Here is a 21360-nt window from a genome sequence, read left to right as displayed (position 1 = left end):
GCGGAGAGGTGAGCAATGACAGGAGGAGAGGGGAGCGATTACACGCGGAGAGGTGAGCGGTGACACGCAGAGAGGTGAGTGATGGCACGCGGAGAGGTGAGCGATGACAGGAGGAGAGGGGAGAAATTACATGTGGAGAGGTGAGCGATGACATGCGGAGAGGTGAGCGATGACACGCGGAGAGGTGAGCGATGACATGTAGGGAGGTGGGCGATGACACGTGGAGAGGTGAGCGATGACAGGAGGAGAGGGGAGCAATTACACGTGGAGAGGTGAGCGATGACACGCGGAGAGGTGAGCGATGACATGCGGAGAGGTGAGCGATGACAAGCGGAGAGGTGAGCGATGACAGGCGGAGAAGTGAGCGATGACATGTAGGGAGGTGAGTGATGACACACGGGGAGTTGAGCGATGACACGCGGAGAGGTGAGCGATGACACGCGGAGAGGTGAGCGATGACACGCGGAGAGGTGAGCGATGACATGTAGGGAGGTGAGTGATGACACACGGGGAGGTGAGCGATGACACACGGGGAGGTGCGCGATGACAAGCGGAGAGGTGAGCGATGACAGGCGGAGAAGTGAGCGATGACATGTAGGGAGGTGAGTGATGACACACGGGGAGTTGAGCGATGACACGCGGAGAGGTGAGCTGTGACACGTGGAGGGGTGAGTGGTGACACAAGGAGGGGTGAGCGGTAACACGCGGAGAAGTAAGCGGTGACACAAGGAGGGGTGAGCTGTGACACAAGGAGGGGTGAGCGGTAACACGCGGAGGAGTGAGCGGTAACACGTGGAGGTGTGAGCGGTGACACGTGGAGGGGTGAGCAGTGACACGTGGAGGGGTGAGCGATGACGCGCGGAGAGGTGAGCAGTGACATGCGGAGAGGTGAGCAGTGACACGCAGAGAGGTGAGCGGTGATGCGCGGAGAGGTGAGCGGTGACACGTGGAGGGGTCAGTGGTGACACAAGAAGGGGTGAGCGGTAACACACGGAGAAGTAAGCGGTGACACAAGGAGGGGTGAGCGGTGACACAAGGAGGGGTGAGCGGTAACACGCGGAGAAGTAAGCGGTGACACAAGCAGGGGTGAGCGGTGACACGTGAAGGGGTGAGCAGTGACACGTGGAGGGGTGAGCGATGACACGTGGAGTGGTGAGCGGTGACACGTGGAGTGGTGAGCGGTGACACGCGGAGAGGTGAGCAGTGACGCGCGGAGAGGTGAGCGGTGACACGTGGAGGGGTGAGCGGTGACACGTGGAGGGGTGAGCGGTGACACAAGGAGGGGTGAGCGGTGACACAAGGAGGGGTAAGCAATGACACAAGGAGGGGTGAGCGGTGACACGCGGAGGAGTGAGCAGTGACACGCGGAGAGGTGAGTGGTGACACGCGGAGAGGCAAGCAGTGACACAAGGAGAGGTAAGGGGTGACACAAGGAGGGGTGAAAGGTGCCACGCGGAGTGGTGAGCGGTGACACGTGGAGGGGTGAGCGGTGACACAAGGAGGGGTGAGCGGTGACACGTGGAGGGGTGAGCGATGACACGCGGAGGGGTGAGCGGTGACATGTGGAGGGGTGATCGGTGACACGCCGAGGGGGGAGAGGTGACACGTGGAGGGGAGAGCGGTGACACGTGGAGGGATGAGCGATGGCACGCGGAGGGGTGAGCGGTGACACATGGACGGGTGAGCGGTGACACGTGGAGGGGTGAGCAGTGACACGTGGAGGAGAGAACGGTGACACGTGGAGGGGTATGCGGTGACACGAGGAGGGATGAGCGATGACACGCGGAGGGGTGAGCAATGACACGCGGAGGGGTGAGTGGTGACACGTGGAGGGGTGAGCAATGACACGCGGAGGGGTGAGTAGTGACACGTGGAGGGGTGAGCGGTGACACGCGGAGGGGTGAGCGGTGACACGTGGAGGGGTGAGCAGTGACACGTGGAGGGGTGAGCGATGACACGCGGAGAGGTGAGCAGTGACACGCGGAGAGGTGAGCAGTGACACGCAGAGAGGTGAGCGGTGACGCGCGGAGAGGTGAGCGGAGACACGTGGAGGGGTCAGTGGTGACACAAGAAGGGGTGAGCGGTAACACACGGAGAAGTAAGCGGTGACACAAGGAGGGGTGAGCGGTGACACAAGGAGGGGTGAGCGGTAACACGTGGAGAAGTAAGCGGTGACACAAGCGGGGTGAGCGGTGACACGTGGAGGGGTGAGCGATGACACGTGGAGTGGTGAGCGGTGACACGCGGAGAGGGGAGCGGTGACACGCGGAGAGGTGAGTGGTGACGCCCGGAGAGGTGAGCGGTGACACGTGGAGGGGTGAGCGGTGACACAAGGAGGGGTGAGCGGTAACACGCGGAGAAGTAAGCGGTGACACAAGGAGGGGTGAGCGGTGACACGTGAAGGGGTGAGCAGTGACACGTGGAGGGGTGAGCGATGACACGTGGAGAAGTGAGCGGTGACACAAGGAGGGGTGAGCGGTGGCACGCCGAGAGGTAAGCGGTGACACAAGGAGAGGTAAGCGATGACACAAGGAGGGGTGAGCGGTGACATGCGGAGGGGTGAGCAGTGACACGCGGAGAGGTGAGTGGTGACACGCGGAGAGGCAAGCAGTGACACAAGGAGAGGTAAGGGGTGACACAAGGAGGGGTGAAAGGTGCCACGCGGAGTGGTGAGCGGTGACACGTGGAGGGGTGAGCGATGACACGCGGAGGGGTGAGCGGTGGCATGTGGAGGGGTGATCGGTGACACGCCGAGGGGAGAGCGGTGACACGTGGAGGGGTGAGTGGTGACACGAGGAGGGATGAGCGATAGCACGCGGAGGGGTGAGCAATGACACGCGGAGGGGTGAGTGGTGACACGTGGAGGGGAGAGCGGTGACACGTGGAGGGATGAGCGATGGCACGCGGAGGGGTGAGCGGTGACACATGGACGGGTGAGCGGTGACACGTGGAGGGGTGAGCAGTGACACGTGGAGGAGAGAACGGTGACACGTGGAGGGGTATGCGGTGACACGAGGAGGGATGAGCGATGACACGCGGAGGGGTGAGCAATGACACGCGGAGGGGTGAGTGGTGACACGTGGAGGGGTGAGTGGTGACACGCGGAGGGGAGAGCGGTGACACGAGGAGGGATGAGCGATGACACGCGGAGGGGTGAGCAATGACACGCGGAGGGGTGAGTAGTGACACGTGGAGGGGTGAGCGGTGACACGCGGAGGGGAGAACGGTGACACGTGGAGGGGTGAGCGGCGACACGTGGAGGGGTGAGCGGTGACACGTGGAGGGGTGAGCAGTGACACGTGGAGGGGTGAGCGATGACACGCGGAGAGGTGAGCAGTGACACGCGGAGAGGTGAGCAGTGACACGCAGAGAGGTGAGCGGTGACGCGCGGAGAGGTGAGCGGAGACACGTGGAGGGGTCAGTGGTGACACAAGAAGGGGTGAGCGGTAACACACGGAGAAGTAAGCGGTGACACAAGGAGGGGTGAGCGGTGACACAAGGAGGGGTGAGCGGTAACACGTGGAGAAGTAAGCGGTGACACAAGCAGGGGTGAGCGGTGACACGTGGAGGGGTGAGCGATGACACGTGGAGTGGTGAGCGGTGACACGCGGAGAGGGGAGCGGTGACACGCGGAGAGGTGAGTGGTGACGCCCGGAGAGGTGAGCGGTGACACGTGGAGGGGTGAGCGGTGACACAAGGAGGGGTGAGCGGTAACACGCGGAGAAGTAAGCGGTGACACAAGGAGGGGTGAGCGGTGACACGTGAAGGGGTGAGCAGTGACACGTGGAGGGGTGAGCGATGACACGTGGAGAAGTGAGCGGTGACACAAGGAGGGGTGAGCGGTGGCACGCCGAGAGGTAAGCGGTGACACAAGGAGAGGTAAGCGATGACACAAGGAGGGGTGAGCGGTGACATGCGGAGGGGTGAGCAGTGACACGCGGAGAGGTGAGTGGTGACACGCGGAGAGGCAAGCAGTGACACAAGGAGAGGTAAGGGGTGACACAAGGAGGGGTGAAAGGTGCCACGCGGAGTGGTGAGCGGTGACACGTGGAGGGGTGAGCGATGACACGCGGAGGGGTGAGCGGTGGCATGTGGAGGGGTGATCGGTGACACGCCGAGGGGAGAGCGGTGACACGTGGAGGGGTGAGTGGTGACACGAGGAGGGATGAGCGATAGCACGCGGAGGGGTGAGCAATGACACGCGGAGGGGTGAGTGGTGACACGTGGAGGGGAGAGCGGTGACACGCGGAGGGGAGAACGTGACACGTGGAGCAGTGAGCGGTGACACGTGGAGGGGAGAGCGGTGACACGTGGAGGGGAGAGCGGTGACACGTGGAGGAGTGAGTGGTGACACGTGGAGGGGAGAGCGGTGACACGTGGAGGGGTGAGTGGTGACACGAGGAGGGATGAGCGATAGCACGCGGAGGGGTGAGCAATGACACGCGGAGGGGTGAGTGGTGACACGTGGAGGGGAGAGCGGTGACACGTGGAGGGGAGAGCGGTGACACGTGGAGGGGAGAGCGGTGACACGTGGAGGGGAGAGCGGTGACACGTGGAGGAGTGAGTGGTGACACGTGGAGGGGAGAGCGGTGACACGTGGAGGAGTGAGTGGTGACAAAGAAGAGGTGAAAGGTGACACATCCCGCTGCTATATAGAGAGCATGCTGACATCTCCTGCACCTTATTATTAAAAGCCCGGAGATCCAGAGGAACAATCTGCAGCCAAGGAAAGTCACAGCCTACCATTCGTGTCATGGGGGCTTAATATAGGGGCAACTAAACCCCCCCCCCCCATCTCTCAGAACCATCAATGGTTCATATTATTTCAAAAGTATTATTTAATATTTTAATAGTAGCTTTCATTAAAATAAACCCCGGGGGTCCATCCATGGAGGTCCTGGTTGAGGCACTTCCTGTTATAGGGTGACAACAGTTTGTCCTTATCTCACAGCTGGGCTTCTTTTCTGTCACCTTGCCACATTCGCCCCCTGCTGGAGACTACAAGTAACTGTAGTGATAGCATTGTTGCTGTGGAACTTCATCTAACAGAACGTAGGAATGTTGGGATAGCCCCTATATGGAGCTGTCCATGTTTTGTTGGGATAGTCCCTATGTAGAGCTATCCAGGTTTTGCTGGGATAGTCCTTTTATGGAGCTGACCATGTTTTGTTGGGATAGTCCCTATGTAGAGCTATCCAGGTTTTGCTGGGATAGTCCTTTTATGGAGCTGTCCATGTTTTGTTGGGATAGTCCCTATGTAGAGCTATCCAGGTTTTGCTGGGATAGTCCTTTTATGGAGCTGACCATGTTTTGTTGGGATAGTCCCTATGTAGAGCTATCCAGGTTTTGCTGGGATAGTCCTTTTATGGAGCTGACCATGTTTTGTTGGGATAGTCCCTATGTAGAGCTATCCAGGTTTTGTTGGGATAGTCCCTATGTGGAGCTGTCCATGTTTTGTTGGGATAGTCCCTATAGTGAGCTGTCCAGGTTTTGTTGGAATAGTCCTTACATGGCGCTGACCATGTTTTTTTGGGATAGTCCCTATAGGGAGCATTACATGTTTTGTTGGGATAATCCCCATGTGGAGCTGTCCAATTTTGGTTTTCGATAGTCTCTATGTAGAGGTGTCTATGTTATGTTGGGATAGTCCCTATGTGGAGGTGTCTGTGTTTTTTTGGGATAGTCTCTATGTGGAGGTGTGCATGTTTTGTTGGGATAGTCCCTGTGTGGAGCGGTCCATGTTTTATTGGGATAGCCCCTATGTGGAGATGTCCGTGTTTTGTTGGGATAGCCCCTATGTGGAGAAGTCCGTGTCTTGTTGGGATTGCCCCTATGTGGAGCTGTTTGTGTTTTTTTGGAATAGTCCCTATGTGGAGCTGTCCGTTTTTTGTTGGGATAGTCCCTATGTGGAGGTGTCCGTGTTTTGTTGGGATAGTCCTTATGCAGAGCTGTCTGTGTTTTGTTGGGATAGTCACTATGTGGAGCTGTCCGTTTTTTGTTGGGATAGTCACTATGTGGAGCTGTCCAGGTTTGTTGAGATAGTCCCTATGTGGAGCTGCCTGTGTTTTGTTGGGATAGTCCCTATGTGGAGGTGTCCAGGTTTTGTTGGGATAGTCCCTATGTGGAGGTGTGCATGTTTTGTTGGGATAGTCCCTATGTGGAGATGTCTGTGTTTTGTTGGGATAGTCCCTATGTGGAGGTGTCCAGGTTTTGTTAGCATAGTCCCTATGTGGAGGTGTGCATGCTTTGTTGGGATAGTCCTTATGTGAAGGTGTCTGTGTTTTGTTGGGATAGCCCTATGTGGAGGTTTCCAGGTTTTGTTAGGATAGTCCCTATGTGGAGCTGTCTGTGTTTTGTTGGGATAATCCCTATGTGGAGGTGTCCAAGTTTTGTTTGGATAGTCCCTTTGTGGAGCTGTCCTCCAGGGTTTTGTTGGGATAGTCCTTATATGGAGCTGTCCATGTTTTGTTGGGATAATCCCCATGTGGAGCTGTCCAGCTTTTGTTTTCGATAGTCCCTATGTGGAGGTGTTTGTGTTTTTTTGGAATAGTCCTTATGTGGAGCTGTCCGTGTTTTGTTGGGATAGTTCCGATGTGGAGGTGTCCGGGTTTTGTTGGGATAGTCCCTATGTGCAGGTGTCTGTGCTTTGTTAAGATAGTCCCGATGTGGAGATGTCCGTGTTCTGTTAAGATAGTCCCTATGTGGATGTGTCTGTGTTTTGTTGGGATAGTCCCTATGTGGAGCTTTCCAGGTTTTGTTGGGATAGTCCCTATGTGGAACTGTCCAGGTTTTGTTGGGATAGTCCCTATGTGGAACTGTCCAGGTTTTGTTGGGATAGTCCCTATGTGGAACTGTCCAGGTCAATGTCTTGGGGCTGGGTGGGAGATGGGGACAGAGCATTGTCACTTTATAACATCTTAGAGTTGCTGATCTCATGCAGACTCTTTGCAGCCACTTCCAGTCCACATGCATGCCACCGATGGCTACATGACATTACTCAGAGCCGGTGTCCTGATGGGGACAACAACAGTGCACCCTGTCTGTGTAATGTGTGCTGAAATGGCCATGTGTAGTCTCCCTTTCACATGAAGCCCATATGACAGGGTGACAACACAGGCAAACAAATTGGGGCCAAGGACAGAGCGTTGTCACCCTATAACAGGAAGTACCTGAAGAAGGACCTTCCTGGCAGGATCACCAAGGATTCATTTAAACATATTTGTTATTGGAATAAACATTAAAAAATGAGGCGCCCCACAGGGGGAGGTGGCTGGATCTCCAGTCCGGGGGGGGGGGGGGGGGGCAGCGACTCCCGAAGCAATCGAAGAATCTTGATAACAGATTCTAGTAATTGGGGTGGACATATCCTTTAATTCTCCCTTTTTTTAAACAGACATTTTTTAAACTTTATTTTTCCACCAATGGCTGGAGCCTAGAAAAGAGCCCTAGTCTGGGAAGACCAATGACAGTGCAGTGGCGCACCCTAGTGGCAGGTTTGCAGATTGGCATAAAATAATTTCTCATCTCACACATCCAATTTTAATTTTTTTTTATTTCTTGGAGGTGCAGGAACACTGATGATGTTCACAGTGCAGAGACTCATAACAACCAATCAGAAATAACCCCTCAGCTAAAGGCAGGAAGCTGAAGTTTGATTGGCTGTACTCGTTTATGCCGTTTATTCATTTATTTATATATTCCAGCAGACTTTCTCAATATATCAGTGTTGCTGATGAGGCCCAGCGGGGCGGCGACCGCTGATAAATCACGGGGGGTGCTGGAGTATATGTGCCAATAGCAAAGGTCATATTTTAGAGTGCAAGCTCTCTGGACCAAGGCCCTCCAAACCCTCTTGTATTGAATAGCAATTATAGTGTCACTTTTATTTAAGGATGCACACACTATTGGCGCTATATAAATCCTGTATAATAATATTAATAATAATATTATTAATAATAAGACCCAAAAGTGAGAATTAAAATGCACAGACCAATGGCACCCCCTAGTGGCTGATGGACAGACTGCAGAGAGATCACACTGCATTGTTTCACATCTGTAATTTGCACACAGGGATGGATTATGGCGGCTGGTTTAAGGTGGAGAGGAGACTGTCGCTGGTCTAATTCTGTGGAGCTGCTCCAATAGTGAGCCTGTGACCAGCGCTGAGATACAAAACAGGGAACCCCCCCGAACCTGCTCCGCCTGGTCAGCGTTGCGTCTTGACGTTTGCTGTAGTGCTCCAGTCCTCACCGCTCCATTCTGCTGGTCACCTGGGAACACCTTTTACTTATCCATTTATTATACAGGAATGTTATTCTCAGCCACACCCCCACTGGAAGCTCCACATCGCCTCCTACGGGAAGCTTAATGTATTGATTTGTCAAGAAAATCCTCACCAACCGCCACCACCAATCACATTCTTAGCTGCTTTGAAGGATTTCATCTGATTGGTGATCGATAAAGAAGAGAAAGGAAGTAACTAAGCGCGGATTCAGGAAGCAGACCGGTCCACTCCGCATAGGAGGAGCTCTCTGGAGTACGGTTGCAGGGGGGAGGGGCTACACATTATTAAAATGAAGGGAAAGTGAGGGATCTCTGGCTTTCACATAGATGCAGTGTTTGCTGGAAGGCGTTCACACCTTACTGGCTGCTTCCACTGCTATAAATTTCTTGCGACTGTCAGTTGTGCATTTATAGCCACTTGGCGACCAGCAACATACCGCTACAACGATGGACTTCAAGTACTTATACCGGAATTAGGGCCCCATCTGTAATATTGATTGGTCCCTGGGCTAACATTTCCTTGGGTTCTTTGTGTGCAGTGTGGGCCCAAAGGGAAGTTGCATGGGGCCCCACAACAATGACTGGAGCTCGGGGCAACTGCCCCTTTTGCCCTGTGTTAAAGACGGCCTTGACATAGCCTTGATAGTATTGTTTTTTGGGGGTTTTTTTAGCGCAGGCGGTCGGCTCTCTTGTAAAAGCAATCCTAGCAGCTAACTAGCTGCTGGATTGCTTTTACAAGCAGCTGGAGAGGACTCACTCTCCTGCCGCTTTCTACGGCTTTCCCTGACACTACCATCCCACCGGGAGACTCAATCGGCCAGCCGGTGCCTCTGCTGGCTGATCATAGAGGGCAAACTGTGACCGCAAGGGCTCTGGTCACCTCTATGATATATGATCCTGGGAGCGATGACTTTACATCGCTTCTGATTTCTGATGTAAGCGCTGCCATTTTTAGAAAATGAGAAGCATCTGAGCACACCGATCTTCGTGTGTTTAGTTGCTTTTTAGGGCAGAGGAGGGATCTGGGGTATAATAGACCCCAGATCTCTCCATGAAGTGTACCTGTCACTACCGATTTGCTGTCACAGGGGATCGTTATATTCAGGGATCGAGTTCTGCGGGAAACGCGTGGGAACGGCGTCCCTGCACTTTTTTCACAGCAGGAACGCCGTTCCCTTTGCAGGACTAGAGCCGCCTGAGCCGAATGTCGAGATGTATGCAGAGTAGCGCAGGAAGCATCTGTCTGTGGTAAGTTTTCTCTCATGTCGCACAGCACTGCTCGCTCCCCAGCGGCCCCTCCTCTCTTCTATCTTCGTCTATCCCCATTGGCTTGTGACATCATCTGGGGATAGACGAGAAGAGAGGAGGGGCCGCCGGGGAGCGAGCAGCGCTGCGCGACACGAGAGAAAACTTACTATAGACAAATGCTTCCTGCACTACTCTGCATGCTGGCTAGTAAGATCCCCTGATGTGCCCTGTAATGTGCCCCGTGTCCTGATGTGCTATGTGCCCTGATTCGCTGTGTGCCCCAAAATGTGCCCTGATGTGACCCATAATATGCCATAATGTGCCCTGGTGTGCTCCGAGCCCTGATGTGCCCGATGTGCTATATGCCCCATAATGTGCCCTGATGTGCCCCAAGCCCTGATTTTCCCCGATGTGCCATATGCCCTATGCCCTGATGTGCTATGTGCCCCATAATGTGCCCTGATGTGCCCCAAGCCCTGATTTTCCCCGATGTGCCATATGCCCTATGCCCTGATGTGCTATGTGCCCCATAATGTGCCCTGATGTGCCCCATAATGTGCCCTGATGTGCCTCTGATGTGCCATGTGCCCCAATGTGCCATGTGGCCTGATGTGCCCCGTGTCCTGATGTGCCCCATGCCCTTTTTTTGGTGGGGGAGTGGATCTTGGGTGGGAGTTCCCACACTTTTTTCCCCAGGACTTGACCCCTGGTTATATTCCCTGTGATAACAAAAAAAGTGCTAACAAAAATGAAAAGAACAGTGTAAAAATAAAAAAATAAATTTTTTTTAAAGCAACCCTCCCCCCATACCCCCCCCCCCATGCTTGTGGACAAAGGCGAACCCATATGTCCGTCTTGCAGCCATCGTCCCCCACATGTGAGGTATCGGTGCGAATGTTATATCATTGGCAGTCATTCTAGCACCAGACCTCCTCTGTACTTCTAAACCGGTGACCCGTAAAGGCTTTTAAAGCTTCGCCTGTGGATAGTAAAATGTACCTCGTTTGCTCGTCTTTAGCCCAGGTTCACATTGGTGCGATTTGACATGTTAAATCGCATGCCAAATCAGCGGCAATTGCCGGCAATGGTGCAACGCTGCATTTGCGGCGCCGCACCGAATTCAAAAAATAGTTTCTGTACTACTTTTTGCCATTTTGGGGTGCGATTTCCATTGACACCTGTGCAGAAATCCGCACAGATGTCTGTTAAATCGCCGCTGAGATCAGGACTGAGGTGCGGCAGTGAAATCGTGCGAGTTCAGGCTCCATTACCGGTGGTGTGAACCTGGGCTAACACGAGCGTCTCCGCAATTTTAATGCGTGACATGTTTCTATTTACTCGGTGTAACATCATCTTTTAAATTTTTCCAAACAATTGGGTATTATATTGTGTTTCCTGACATCTCCATGCCAGCCTACTATGTGGCATGCTCCACTCATACCCCCACCTGCAGGACCGAACTCATAAATTTGACTATTCCTGGTTTGTTTGATTCTAAACTCAACATGTTAATTGAAAGAGCTGATCACATTGGCCTAGGGTTGCCACCTGTCCAGGATTCACCTGGACAGTTTGGGTTTTGAATCATTTGTCCGGGTTTCAGTCCACCTGAAACACAATAGTCAGACCAGGCTGTGGCTCCCCATGTAATCATACACAAATCTGTTGCTGTCTGGGAGCTGCGGGCAGCTGTTTGGGGGCAGGCTTGACTGAAGGGTGGGGTGATAATGTCAGCAAGAGCAGTTTGGCCACACCCACTGTTTGCCAAGGCGCTCTCTGTGCGCTACATTACTACTCTCCTTGGGGCACCCAAATGTATCCAAGGTCTTTTATAATCTGCAAAAAAAAATAAAAAATTGCCCTGCGCTGCAAAAGTGTTCGGGTTTGGCTTGAAGAAAAGGTGGCAACCCTACAATGGCCTCTGTACAATCTGCTACCGGAGCTCCTTCTATTGTGAGAAGGAGTCCTGTGTTTATACTTTTGATAATTTAGAATCGACTGTGTGAAGCTCGGTGACAACGCTCGCTGACCTGTAGTGAATTCCTGATTAATCACAATGGCTGGGTGGGCATGGAGTCACCTCGGCTGCTTTAAGGGACTAGTTAACTGCTTCAGGTCCACGCTATAGCCAAATGATGGCTACAGCGCTGGCCTACTTTTCCGGGAGGGTGTCCCAGGCTTAAGCGGCCTGCGCGCCCCCTGTAGGGCGTGCGCTGCGTGCCCTGTGTAGGGCGTGCGTGGCGCGCTCTGAGATTAGCGATGATGGGTCGATCACGACCCCTTACCACATGATCAGCTGTCAGCCAGCTCATCTGTGCCCACCTGTGCCACCTACCAGTGCCACCTATCAGTGCACAACAATGCCACCTACCAGTGCCCACAGTGCCATCTATCAATGTCACCAATCAGTGCCTCATCAACAGTGCTGCCCATCAGTGTCACCTACCAGTGCCCATCAGTGCCACCTACCCGTGCACAACAGTGCCGCCTACCAGTGCCCAGAGTGCCACCTATCAATGTCACCAATCAGTGCCTCATCAACAGTGCTGCCCATCAGTGTCACCTACCAGTGCCCATCAGTGTCCCCTACCAGTGCTCATCAGTGCCATCTATCGGTGCCCTTCAGTGCCACCCATCAGGGCCCATCAGTGCCATTTAATCAGTGCCACCTTATCTGTGCCTATCAGTGCCCATCAGTACAGCCTATCAGTGCATATCAATGAAGGAGAAAAATTACCTATTTGCAATATTTTCTAACAAACTACGAAACATGTTTTTTTTTTTTCAAAATTTTCCGTCTTTTTGTGTTTGTTTAGCAAAAAATAAAAACCCCAGTGGTGATTAAATACCAGCAAAAGAAAGCTCTATTTGTGCGAAAAAAATTATAAAAATTTAATTTGAGTCCAATTGTCATTCGCAGAATGACAGCGCTGACAGCTGAAAATTGCCCTGGGCAGGAGGGGGGTTTAAGTCCCCGGTAAGCAAGTGGTTAATTAACAATGTTAATTCTGTTTCTGGTTACAGTTTGTATTGTTGGAGAGATGCCCTCCTGGTGTATATATTTGGGTGAGTTTGTTCAAATAAACAGTTCCATGTTCCAGCTTTGTAACTGAGCTAGTCTCACCTGGTTTTTAGTTACAATATGTGGCTGTAATATCTGATATCTATATTCAGACTGGAGGAAGCGGGATATGGCGGAAGCACTCAAGCGGAGTGCGATGGGGTTCCATGACAGTGCTGCGTGACCTGAAACTGCAGTCCTACCCGGAAGCACACAAGGGAGTTCCCTGGGATCTGGCTGCAGCAGATCGGAGAATTCTCAGACTTACGCAGAGCAGCGATATTGGACATTCCCTCACTTGTTAAGTGTTGCAATGTAAAGCCTTAATGTTGCTTATTTGTGTGTACAAAATAGGGGGGGGGGGGGGGTTAGAACCTCTGAAAGGTTTTTTATTGAGGTGAGTGTCCCCACTGGAGAGAGATTTGTTTTCACTTCCTGTTGAAACAGGAAGTGCAGGGAAACCTCTCCAGTGGGGAAACTTTATTTCCAATAAAATGGAGGGAGGGTCTGTATCCCTTTCAGGTTATTATTACCATCTATCTGGGTGATAATGGGGACACAGGGGTGTCACGGGGACAGGAAGTTGGGTGAAATCTCCACTTGGAAGGAGCAGCGGCTTTCTCCTGTGACAGGTGCACTTTTTACCTCCAGAACAGAAAAGGTGATTCACCATATTTAAAGGCCCAGTATAAGGCGGCAGCGCAGTCACCATGGTGAGCCGCCATATTAGGCAGAAGAAGACAACGTTATAAAATCCGGCGATTCTTTACTGTCGGGTCAAAGGAAGTCGGCATTCCCACAATGTCACAATGTATCATCTGTGGAGATTCTCTCCTGAAATTATATATTCTTTTACACAAATCCGGGAAAAATATTTCTGTCTACTGGCCCTTTAAATTGCATTTGCAGCCACATTCAGCATGTCGCCGACAAGTGACACAGGGCTCAGCTCCATAAATACGTATATGTATGTACACACAGCAAGGTGCCGGAATTATACTACAGACAAACAGAACAATCATAAAAAGAACACAACGACTCCGGGCGGCACAGGACACGCCCCCGCGGAACGCTCTGCCCAATGTACAGTCCTCATTGGTTGTTACAAGTAGGGGCGGAGCCATCTGTCTGTTTCTTGCGCCTCTTGTTGAGTAGTCTGTTAGTGGACGAGTTGAGATCTTTGATCTTCACTTGGTCATAATCAACTCTCATCGTAGCCAGAGCGCTCGTCATCTCCTCCTGGGGGCAGAGGAGAGAGAATTAGAGAGAGATAGTGGGGGGTGAAGAGGGGGGGAGAGAGAGAGAGAGAGAGAGAGAGAGAGAGGAGAAGAGGGAAAGAGGGGGGAGAAGAGAGAGAGAGGGGGGAGAAGAGAGAGAGAGGGGGAAGACGGAGAGAAAGGGGGAGAAGAGGGAAAGAGGGGGGAGAGAGAGGAAGAAGAGGAAGAGAGAAGGGGAGGAGAGGGGTGATAAAAGAGGGCTGGGGTCAAAGAGGTTAAAAGAGAGGGAAAGGGAAAAAGAGAGGGAGAGAGAGAAAGGAGAGACAGAGAGAGAAGAGGGGGAGAAGAGGGAGAGAGAGGGGGAGAAAAGAGAGGGGTGATAAAAGAAGGCTTGGGTCAAAAAGGTTAAAAGAGAGGGGAGAGGGAAGGGGAAGAATTAGGGCTGGAGGGGGGGGGGGGAGAGAGAGACAGACAGAGAGAGAGAGAGAGAGAGAGAGAGGAGAGACAGAGAGAGGAGAGACAGAGAGAGGAGAGACAGAGAGAGGAGAGACAGAGAGAGGAGAGAGAGGAGAGAGACAGAGAGAGAGAAGAGGGGAGTAGAGAAAGAGAGAGAATAGGGAGAGAGAGAAGAGGGGGAGGGAGAGAGAGAAGAAGGGGAGAGAAAGGAGGGGAAGAAAGAGATAAGGGGGGGGAGGGAGAGAGAAGGAAAGGAAGAGAGAGGGGAAGAAGGGGAGAGAGAGAGAGAGAGAGAGAAAGGGAGGGGGGATGAGAGGAGAGTAGAAGAGAGAGAAGGCAGAAGAGAGGGGAGAGAGAGAGAGAGAGAGAGAGACAGAGAGGAGAGCAGGGCGAGGGGTAATTAAGGAGGGCGGGAGAGAAGGAGGGTAAAGGAGAGGGCTGATACTTAGTAAAACAGAGCAAAAGAGTGAAGGGGAAAAGGTTGGGCTGGGGGAGGGGAGAGGAGAAGAGAGAAAGTCAGTGGGAATGAGGGGAGGGAAAGAGAGAGAAAAGGAGAGAGAGAGAAAAGAGAGAGAGAAGATGAGAAAAAGAGGTGGAGAAATGAAGACGGTGGGGGGTGGCTTGGGGGGTATGGAGCGAAAGAGAGAGGGGGATGACGGAGGAGAGAGAGAAAAAGGGGAAATATGAGTAAGGGGGTTGAATAGGGGGGGGGGGGGGTGAATGGGAGGGGGGGGCACAGAATAGCAGGTCAGGACAGATCAGGGAGAAGAGCAGCGCAATGCAGATGGCGATCTCAGCGGAACACATTGATGGACGGCGGCCATTGTTCTCTTACCTTAACCTCATCCCAGTGCTCCTTATCCTCCTGCAGCACCCGGGCCGTGTGTAGGGGGGTCTGCGGGACGGCCATAGATTGCTGGACAGAAAGAAAATACAGATGTGTTGAAATGATGAGGTAGAAATAGAGGCGCACTTACACCTCACTGCCTGTGGGTAGCGCCCTCTTCCTCCCATGGAGAGTACATAGAGTACTGTGATACTCTGATAGGGCCAAGGAGATTTTCCCGCAGGTCTGATTCACATCTGTGGCATTTTTAGGCCGCGTACACACGGGCGGACTGTCTGCCCAACTAAGTCTGTCAGACAATCCGACAGACAGTCCGTCCCACTTTCGAATGAACGGACTTGACCACACACGATGAACAGACAGACCGTTGAAAGCTTGCGCGATGACGTGTACAGCACGTACGACGGGACTAGAAATACGACGTCCAATACACTGCAATGCAACCTTTCGCCGTGTAAATCCTTTCTGAGCATGCGCCATACTTAGTCCGTCCAACTAGCCTACTCACGAGCGGACTGTCCGCTGAAACCAAGTTTGGACGGACAATATTACGGAAATTCCGAAAGACTAAGGCCGCGTACACACGGCGGATTGTCTGTCCAACTTAGTCCGCTGAACCGTGTTTCAGCGGACAATCCGCTCGTGTGTGGGCTTCAGCGGACTTTTTCAGCGGACAATCTGACGAACAAAGTCTTACGGAATTTCCGTAAGACAGTCCGTTCAAACTTGGTTTTGTCCGTCCAAACTTGGTTTCAGCGGACAGTCCGCTCGTGTGTAGGCAAGTTGGACGGACTAAGTATGGCGCATGCTCAGAAAGGGTTTACACGGCCGAAGGTTGCATTGCAGTGTATAGGACGTCGTTTTTCTAGTCCCGTCGTACGTGCTGTACACGTCATCACGCACGCTTTCAGCGGACTGTCTGCTCATCGTGTGTGGTCAAGTCCGTTCATGCAAATTTTGAACGGACTGTCTGTCGGATTGTCTGCCGAAACTTAGTTGGGCAGACAATCCGCCCGTGTGTACGCGGCCTTAGTCCGCCAGACTGTCCGCCGAAAAAGTCCGCTGAAGCCCACACACGAGCGGATTGTCCGCTGAAACACGTTTCAGCGGACCAAGTCTGTCAGACAGTCCGCCCGTGTGTACGCGGCCTAAGAGCTTACAGAACGTCTTCCATAGGAAACCATGTGAAATGGACTGTAGTGCAAATCTGCAAAATGCAAAAAGCACTAAAACTGCCATAGGTGTGAATCAGGCCATAGAGGGGAACACACTAATAGCATAAACCACCCGAGATCACCAACCCCCCCCCCCCACCCCCCCATATACTTCCCACCCGCCCAATATTACAGAATTTTTACTTACATTGATCCAAGCGTGGTTCATGAACTGCGTAATTGTCATGCGCTCTGTGGGGTCCGTCCGCAGGAGGAGGCGGATCATCTGTTTGGCTGTCGGAGGGGAACAAAGTTAAAATAGATCAGGGGGGGGAAGCAGAGGGGTTTGTTTATTGAAGTAGCCAGAGGATTAGATCCCCTGTCAGGTTTTTATTGCTATCTGGGGTTCTGTTTCTCTCACTTCCTGTCCTGCTAAAGTTTTAGCAGGCAGGGGAACTCTCCAGCAGCATCACAGATGCCACTCCCGGGTGAAATGATGACACTTGCAGAAACTCTGCGTGTGTCATTTAGAAAATACAATGTAACAATATATTCCTTCATGTGTAGATCAGAGATGTGACCTTCCATCTGCCCCTGCCATCAATTAAAGCAGGGGGTGCCCAACCGCTGGCCCCACATGTGGCCTGCGGCGCCCTCCGATGTGGCCCTGCCATGTCTTGCTCTGAGCTGGCGGGTCGCCAAGTCCAGATCGCGGGTTCCCGACCCGCCATCTCCGAGCATTAGTGTGTCGGCGGCGGTGGCGACCTCCCATAGCCTGCTCTTTACAGATGATCACGGCGACAGCGGCTTTCGTTTTCTTCCTCCTCGGCGGCCAATCAGGGAGTCTTCTCTTTTCGGCTAATCGGAAAATGGGTCCCACACCCGCTTCTGATTGGCCGGATTGAGGATCAGTGTTTCAACAGCGAATGTTCATTCGTTGTTGTAACACACCAGGGTGGGCTCTGTTCGCATTTTCTGCGACCTGAGCCCACCCTATTTTGAAGCTTATTAGAGCCTCTGGCTCTAATCAGGTGCTTCAAAAAAAAAAAACCCGGCTGCTGTAATTCATGCATCCGGTGTCCTGAAAGGGGCCAGATGCATGAATAGGGGGCAGCCGCGGCAGCCATGGATAGCTTCATATAGGGGGTAGCATCCGGGCACCCCTGAAGGTGGGGCGGCCACCCGCTGGATTTGGGTTTTACATAAAAGCAGATCATTGTAAGCACCCATGTCAGTGGGAAATGGTTTGTCTCATAACTGTTTCTGATACATTCTGCTGGAGAGCCTGTTCTTTTAAAAACAACAATTTTACTGGCAGGATGACCGGATGAAAATAGAAGAAAAAAAAAAGCCTAAAAAAAGGAAAAATGAATGCAGCCACCACACCTAAGGATTGGTAAGCTGCAATATAATATCTGTTTGCTTTTGGGTTTAATACTGCTTTAAAATAACTTGTATTTTTCAGTAACCCCCTTATTAACCCCTCCATACCTTCCTCCGAGACGTCATTCCACTCCGGCGCTGGGAACTCGTACTGCCCCATCCTAATCCTCTTCTTCATCCCGGGGGAGATGGCCTGGCCGGTGTTGGAGTAGAAGGGGGGATATCCGCACAGTCTGCAGAGCGGAAGAGAAAAAAAAGTGTTGGAATACAATGTTCATGTATTTTGTTCAACTACAGATATATTCTTCAGCCAGTAGATGGCAGTGTTGATAAGTTTGTAGCGGCTCTATGGTATACTCTATGTCTTTTCTCTGTATAATAAAGGTTTCCTGTCTGCAGTTAAGCAGCAAAGTAAGACACGTGAAGTGAGGCTATATACAGAATTTCTAACACAAAGATATCCAGAATAGAAGAACAGAAGGAGCTGAAATCATTTGTATAACCGATGACAGAGCTTCTCGCGGATAACGATGACAACCATCTGGATTATCATAACATGAAAACAGAGAAGAGGACGTGAAGAGCGCCTGAAGGAAATCTGTTGGAAGCACAAAATTATTTTCACTTTTACCAATATATATATACACATACATACATATATATATATATATATATATATATATATGTATATATATATGTATATATATATATATATATATATAGCAACAAAAGGAGGAATTAAAGCTGAAGATTAATCTGCTTATATGTCGCCATCCCTGGTTTTTCCCTCCTTCTCATCAAAATTAAAATGCTAATTACATTTTTTATCAAAAGCTGTTTTCATTACATAACTTATCTTAGACCCGGTGATGTCATCACTGGGTCTCTTTGCTTCTCTATGCAATGTAGGTAAGTCACGGCTGGTTGGAGGGGCCGGCAGGGGCTGTACATGGCTTTCTGAAAACGTCACAGTACCCGGCCTCAGTACTCCTCTTCATCTTCGTCTTTGATGCAAGCAAGTTGTGCAAGTATCAAAATGCCTTGGAGGGGGGGGGGTCCGTCTAAAATAGTGGACATTCCTAGGCAAACTGCAAGGAGACCACTCCAGCTAACACTTGTAATGCCGAGTCTCTATGACTGAAGGAACTGAAATCCCTGGGCAGGTCATGTTGGGCACCAAAAAAAAAAAAAGACCTGGCTCACACATCAGGCCTCATGTTGGGCACCAAAAAAAAAAACCCTGGCTCATACATCAAGCCTCACGTTGGGCACCCAAAAAAAAGACCTGGCTTATACAACTGGCCTCACAATGGGCACCACAAAATAAGACCTGGCCCATATATTAAGCCTCACGTTGAGAACCCCAAAAAAAAATTACCTAACTCATACATCAAGCCTCACATTGGGCACCAAAAAAAAAAAAAGACCTGGCTCATACATACGGCCTCACATTGGGCACCAACAAATAAGACCTGGCTCACACATCATGCCTCATGTTGGCCACCAAAAAATAAGACCTTGCTCATACAACAAGCCTCACGCTGAGCACCAAAAAAAAGACCTGGCTCACACATCAAGCCTCATGTTGGCCACCAAAAAATAAGACCTTGCTCATACATACGGCCTCACATTGGCCACCAAAAAATAAGACCTTGCTCATACAACAAGCCTCACATTGGGCACCAAAAAAAAAAGAGACCTGGCTCATACATCAAGCCTCACATTGGGCACCAAAAAAAAAAAGACCTGGCTCACACATCAAACCTCATGTTGGCCACCAAAAAAAAAAGAGACCTGGCTCATACATCAAGCCTCACATTGGGCACCAAAAAAAAAAAGACCTGGCTCACACATCAAACCTCATGTTGGCCACCAAAAAAAAAAGAGACCTGGCTCATACATCAAGCCTCATATTGGGCACCAAAAAAAAAAAGAGACCTGGCTCATACATCAAGCCTCACATTGGGCACCAAAAAAAAAAGAGACCTGGCTCACACATCAAGCCTCACATTGGGCACCAAAAAAAAAAGAGACCTGGCTCACACATCAAGCCTCACATTGGGCACCAAAAAAAAAAGAGACCTGGCTCACACATCAAGCCTCACATTGGGCACCAAAAAAAAAAAAGAGACCTGGCTCATACATCAAGCCTCACATTGGGCACCAAAAAAAAAAAAAAACCTGGCTCACACATCAAGCCTCATGTTGGCCACCAAAAAAAAAAAGAGACCTGGCTCATACATCAGGCCTCACATTTGGCACCAAAAAATAAGACCTGGCTCATACATCAAGCCTCATGTTGGGCACCAAAAAAAAAAAAAAAGACCTGGCTCATACATACGGCCTCACATTGGCCACCAAAAAATAACACCTTGCTCATACAACAAGCCTCACGCTGAGCACCAAAAAAAAGACCTGGCTCACACATCAAGCCTCATGTTGGCCACCAAAAAATAAGACCTTGTTCATACATCAAGCCTCGCGTTGGGCACCAAAAAAAGACCTGGCTCACACATCAAGCCTTATGTAGTACACCAATAAAAGAAAGAATTTACAGTGAGCACCAAAAAAAAAAAGCCTGGCTCACACATCAGGCCTCACGTCGGGCACCAAAAATGAAAAGACCTGGCTCATAGATCAGGCCTCACAGAAAAGGGTCTTCACCAAACTGTTACCACAAGGTTGGAATTGTCTGCAATGTCTTTGTATGATGTAGTCATACAAGACCCTTCACTGGGGACATGGGAACCTTGGAGGGGGGAGGGGTTCCCATACATTTGGCCATAATATTAATTAGAAGTAAAGTTGATGAAGTGTGAGAAGCAGAGCAATGATGACCAGAATACAAAGACATCTTTATACTTACAGTATATACATAATGACCCCCAATGACCACATATCACACGACTTGTCGTATTTTTCAGGGCCCAGAACCTCCGGAGCTGTGGGAAGACGAGAGAAAACAGAGATGAGGATGGAGGAGTCACGTTGTGTGGATGAAGCTTTACAAGTCTGTATGAATCAATTACTGACAAGTCACAATACACAGCAACAGCCGGGGAATGACAGCTCTGAAACCAGAAGTGACAATATGCTTGTCGCTTCTGAAATTTAGTGCAGGGATGATCAGCAAACAGATGTGCAGGGGTCAGGAGTAAGTAATGCACAGATTGCAGGGATCAGGAGTAAGTAATGCATAGACTGCAGGGATTGGGAGTAAGTAACACACAGTGTGCAGGAGTATGGAGTAATAACAGAATGCAAGGGTCAGGAGAAAGTAATGCAGAAAGTACAGTGGTCAGGAGCATATAACAGAGTACAGGGGTCAGGAGTAAGTAACACACAGTTCAGAGATCAGGAAAAAGTAAGACACAGATTGTAGGGATCAGTTGTAAGTAACACACAGTGTCCAGGAATATAGAGTAATAACAGAATGCAAGGGTCAGGAGAAAGTAATGCACAAAGTACAGTGGTCAGGAGCATATAACAGAGTACAGGGGTCAGGAGTAAGTAACACACAGTTCAGAGATCAGGAAAAAGTAAGCCACAGATTGTAGGGATCAGCTGCAAGTAACACACAGTGTGCAGGAATGTGGAGTAATAACACAATGCAGAGGTCAAGTGCAGAGGTCAGGAGCATATAACAGAGTGCAGGGTCAGGAACAAGTAATGCACAAAGTGCAGGGGTCAGGGGCATATAACAGAGTGCAA

General features: G+C 50.9%; 1 protein-coding gene across 1 annotated transcript in view; it reads right to left on the bottom strand.

The window, feature by feature from the left end:
• Window positions 1-13338: 13338 nt before the first annotated feature.
• Window positions 13339-21360, bottom strand: part of MAPKAPK3 (MAPK activated protein kinase 3) — a 57728-nt gene continuing 49706 nt past the window's right edge. The window contains exons 6-10 of the mRNA XM_077451509.1: window positions 20516-20591; window positions 17758-17882; window positions 16475-16560; window positions 15101-15181; window positions 13339-13831 (exon numbers count right to left, since the gene is read on the bottom strand). Coding sequence (XP_077307635.1) covers window positions 13685-13831; window positions 15101-15181; window positions 16475-16560; window positions 17758-17882; window positions 20516-20591 — 515 coding nt within the window. The 3' untranslated portion in view covers window positions 13339-13684. The remainder of the gene's footprint in view (window positions 13832-15100; window positions 15182-16474; window positions 16561-17757; window positions 17883-20515; window positions 20592-21360) is intronic.

The sequence above is a fragment of the Lithobates pipiens genome, unplaced genomic scaffold (assembly GCF_037356315.1).
Source record: "Lithobates pipiens isolate NorthernLeopardFrog02 unplaced genomic scaffold, aLitPip1_a1.2 Scaffold_23, whole genome shotgun sequence".
Lineage (NCBI taxonomy): Eukaryota > Metazoa > Chordata > Amphibia > Anura > Ranidae > Lithobates > Lithobates pipiens.
Note: the sequence above shows the minus strand (reverse complement) of the source record. Positions and strands in the feature narration are given on the sequence as shown.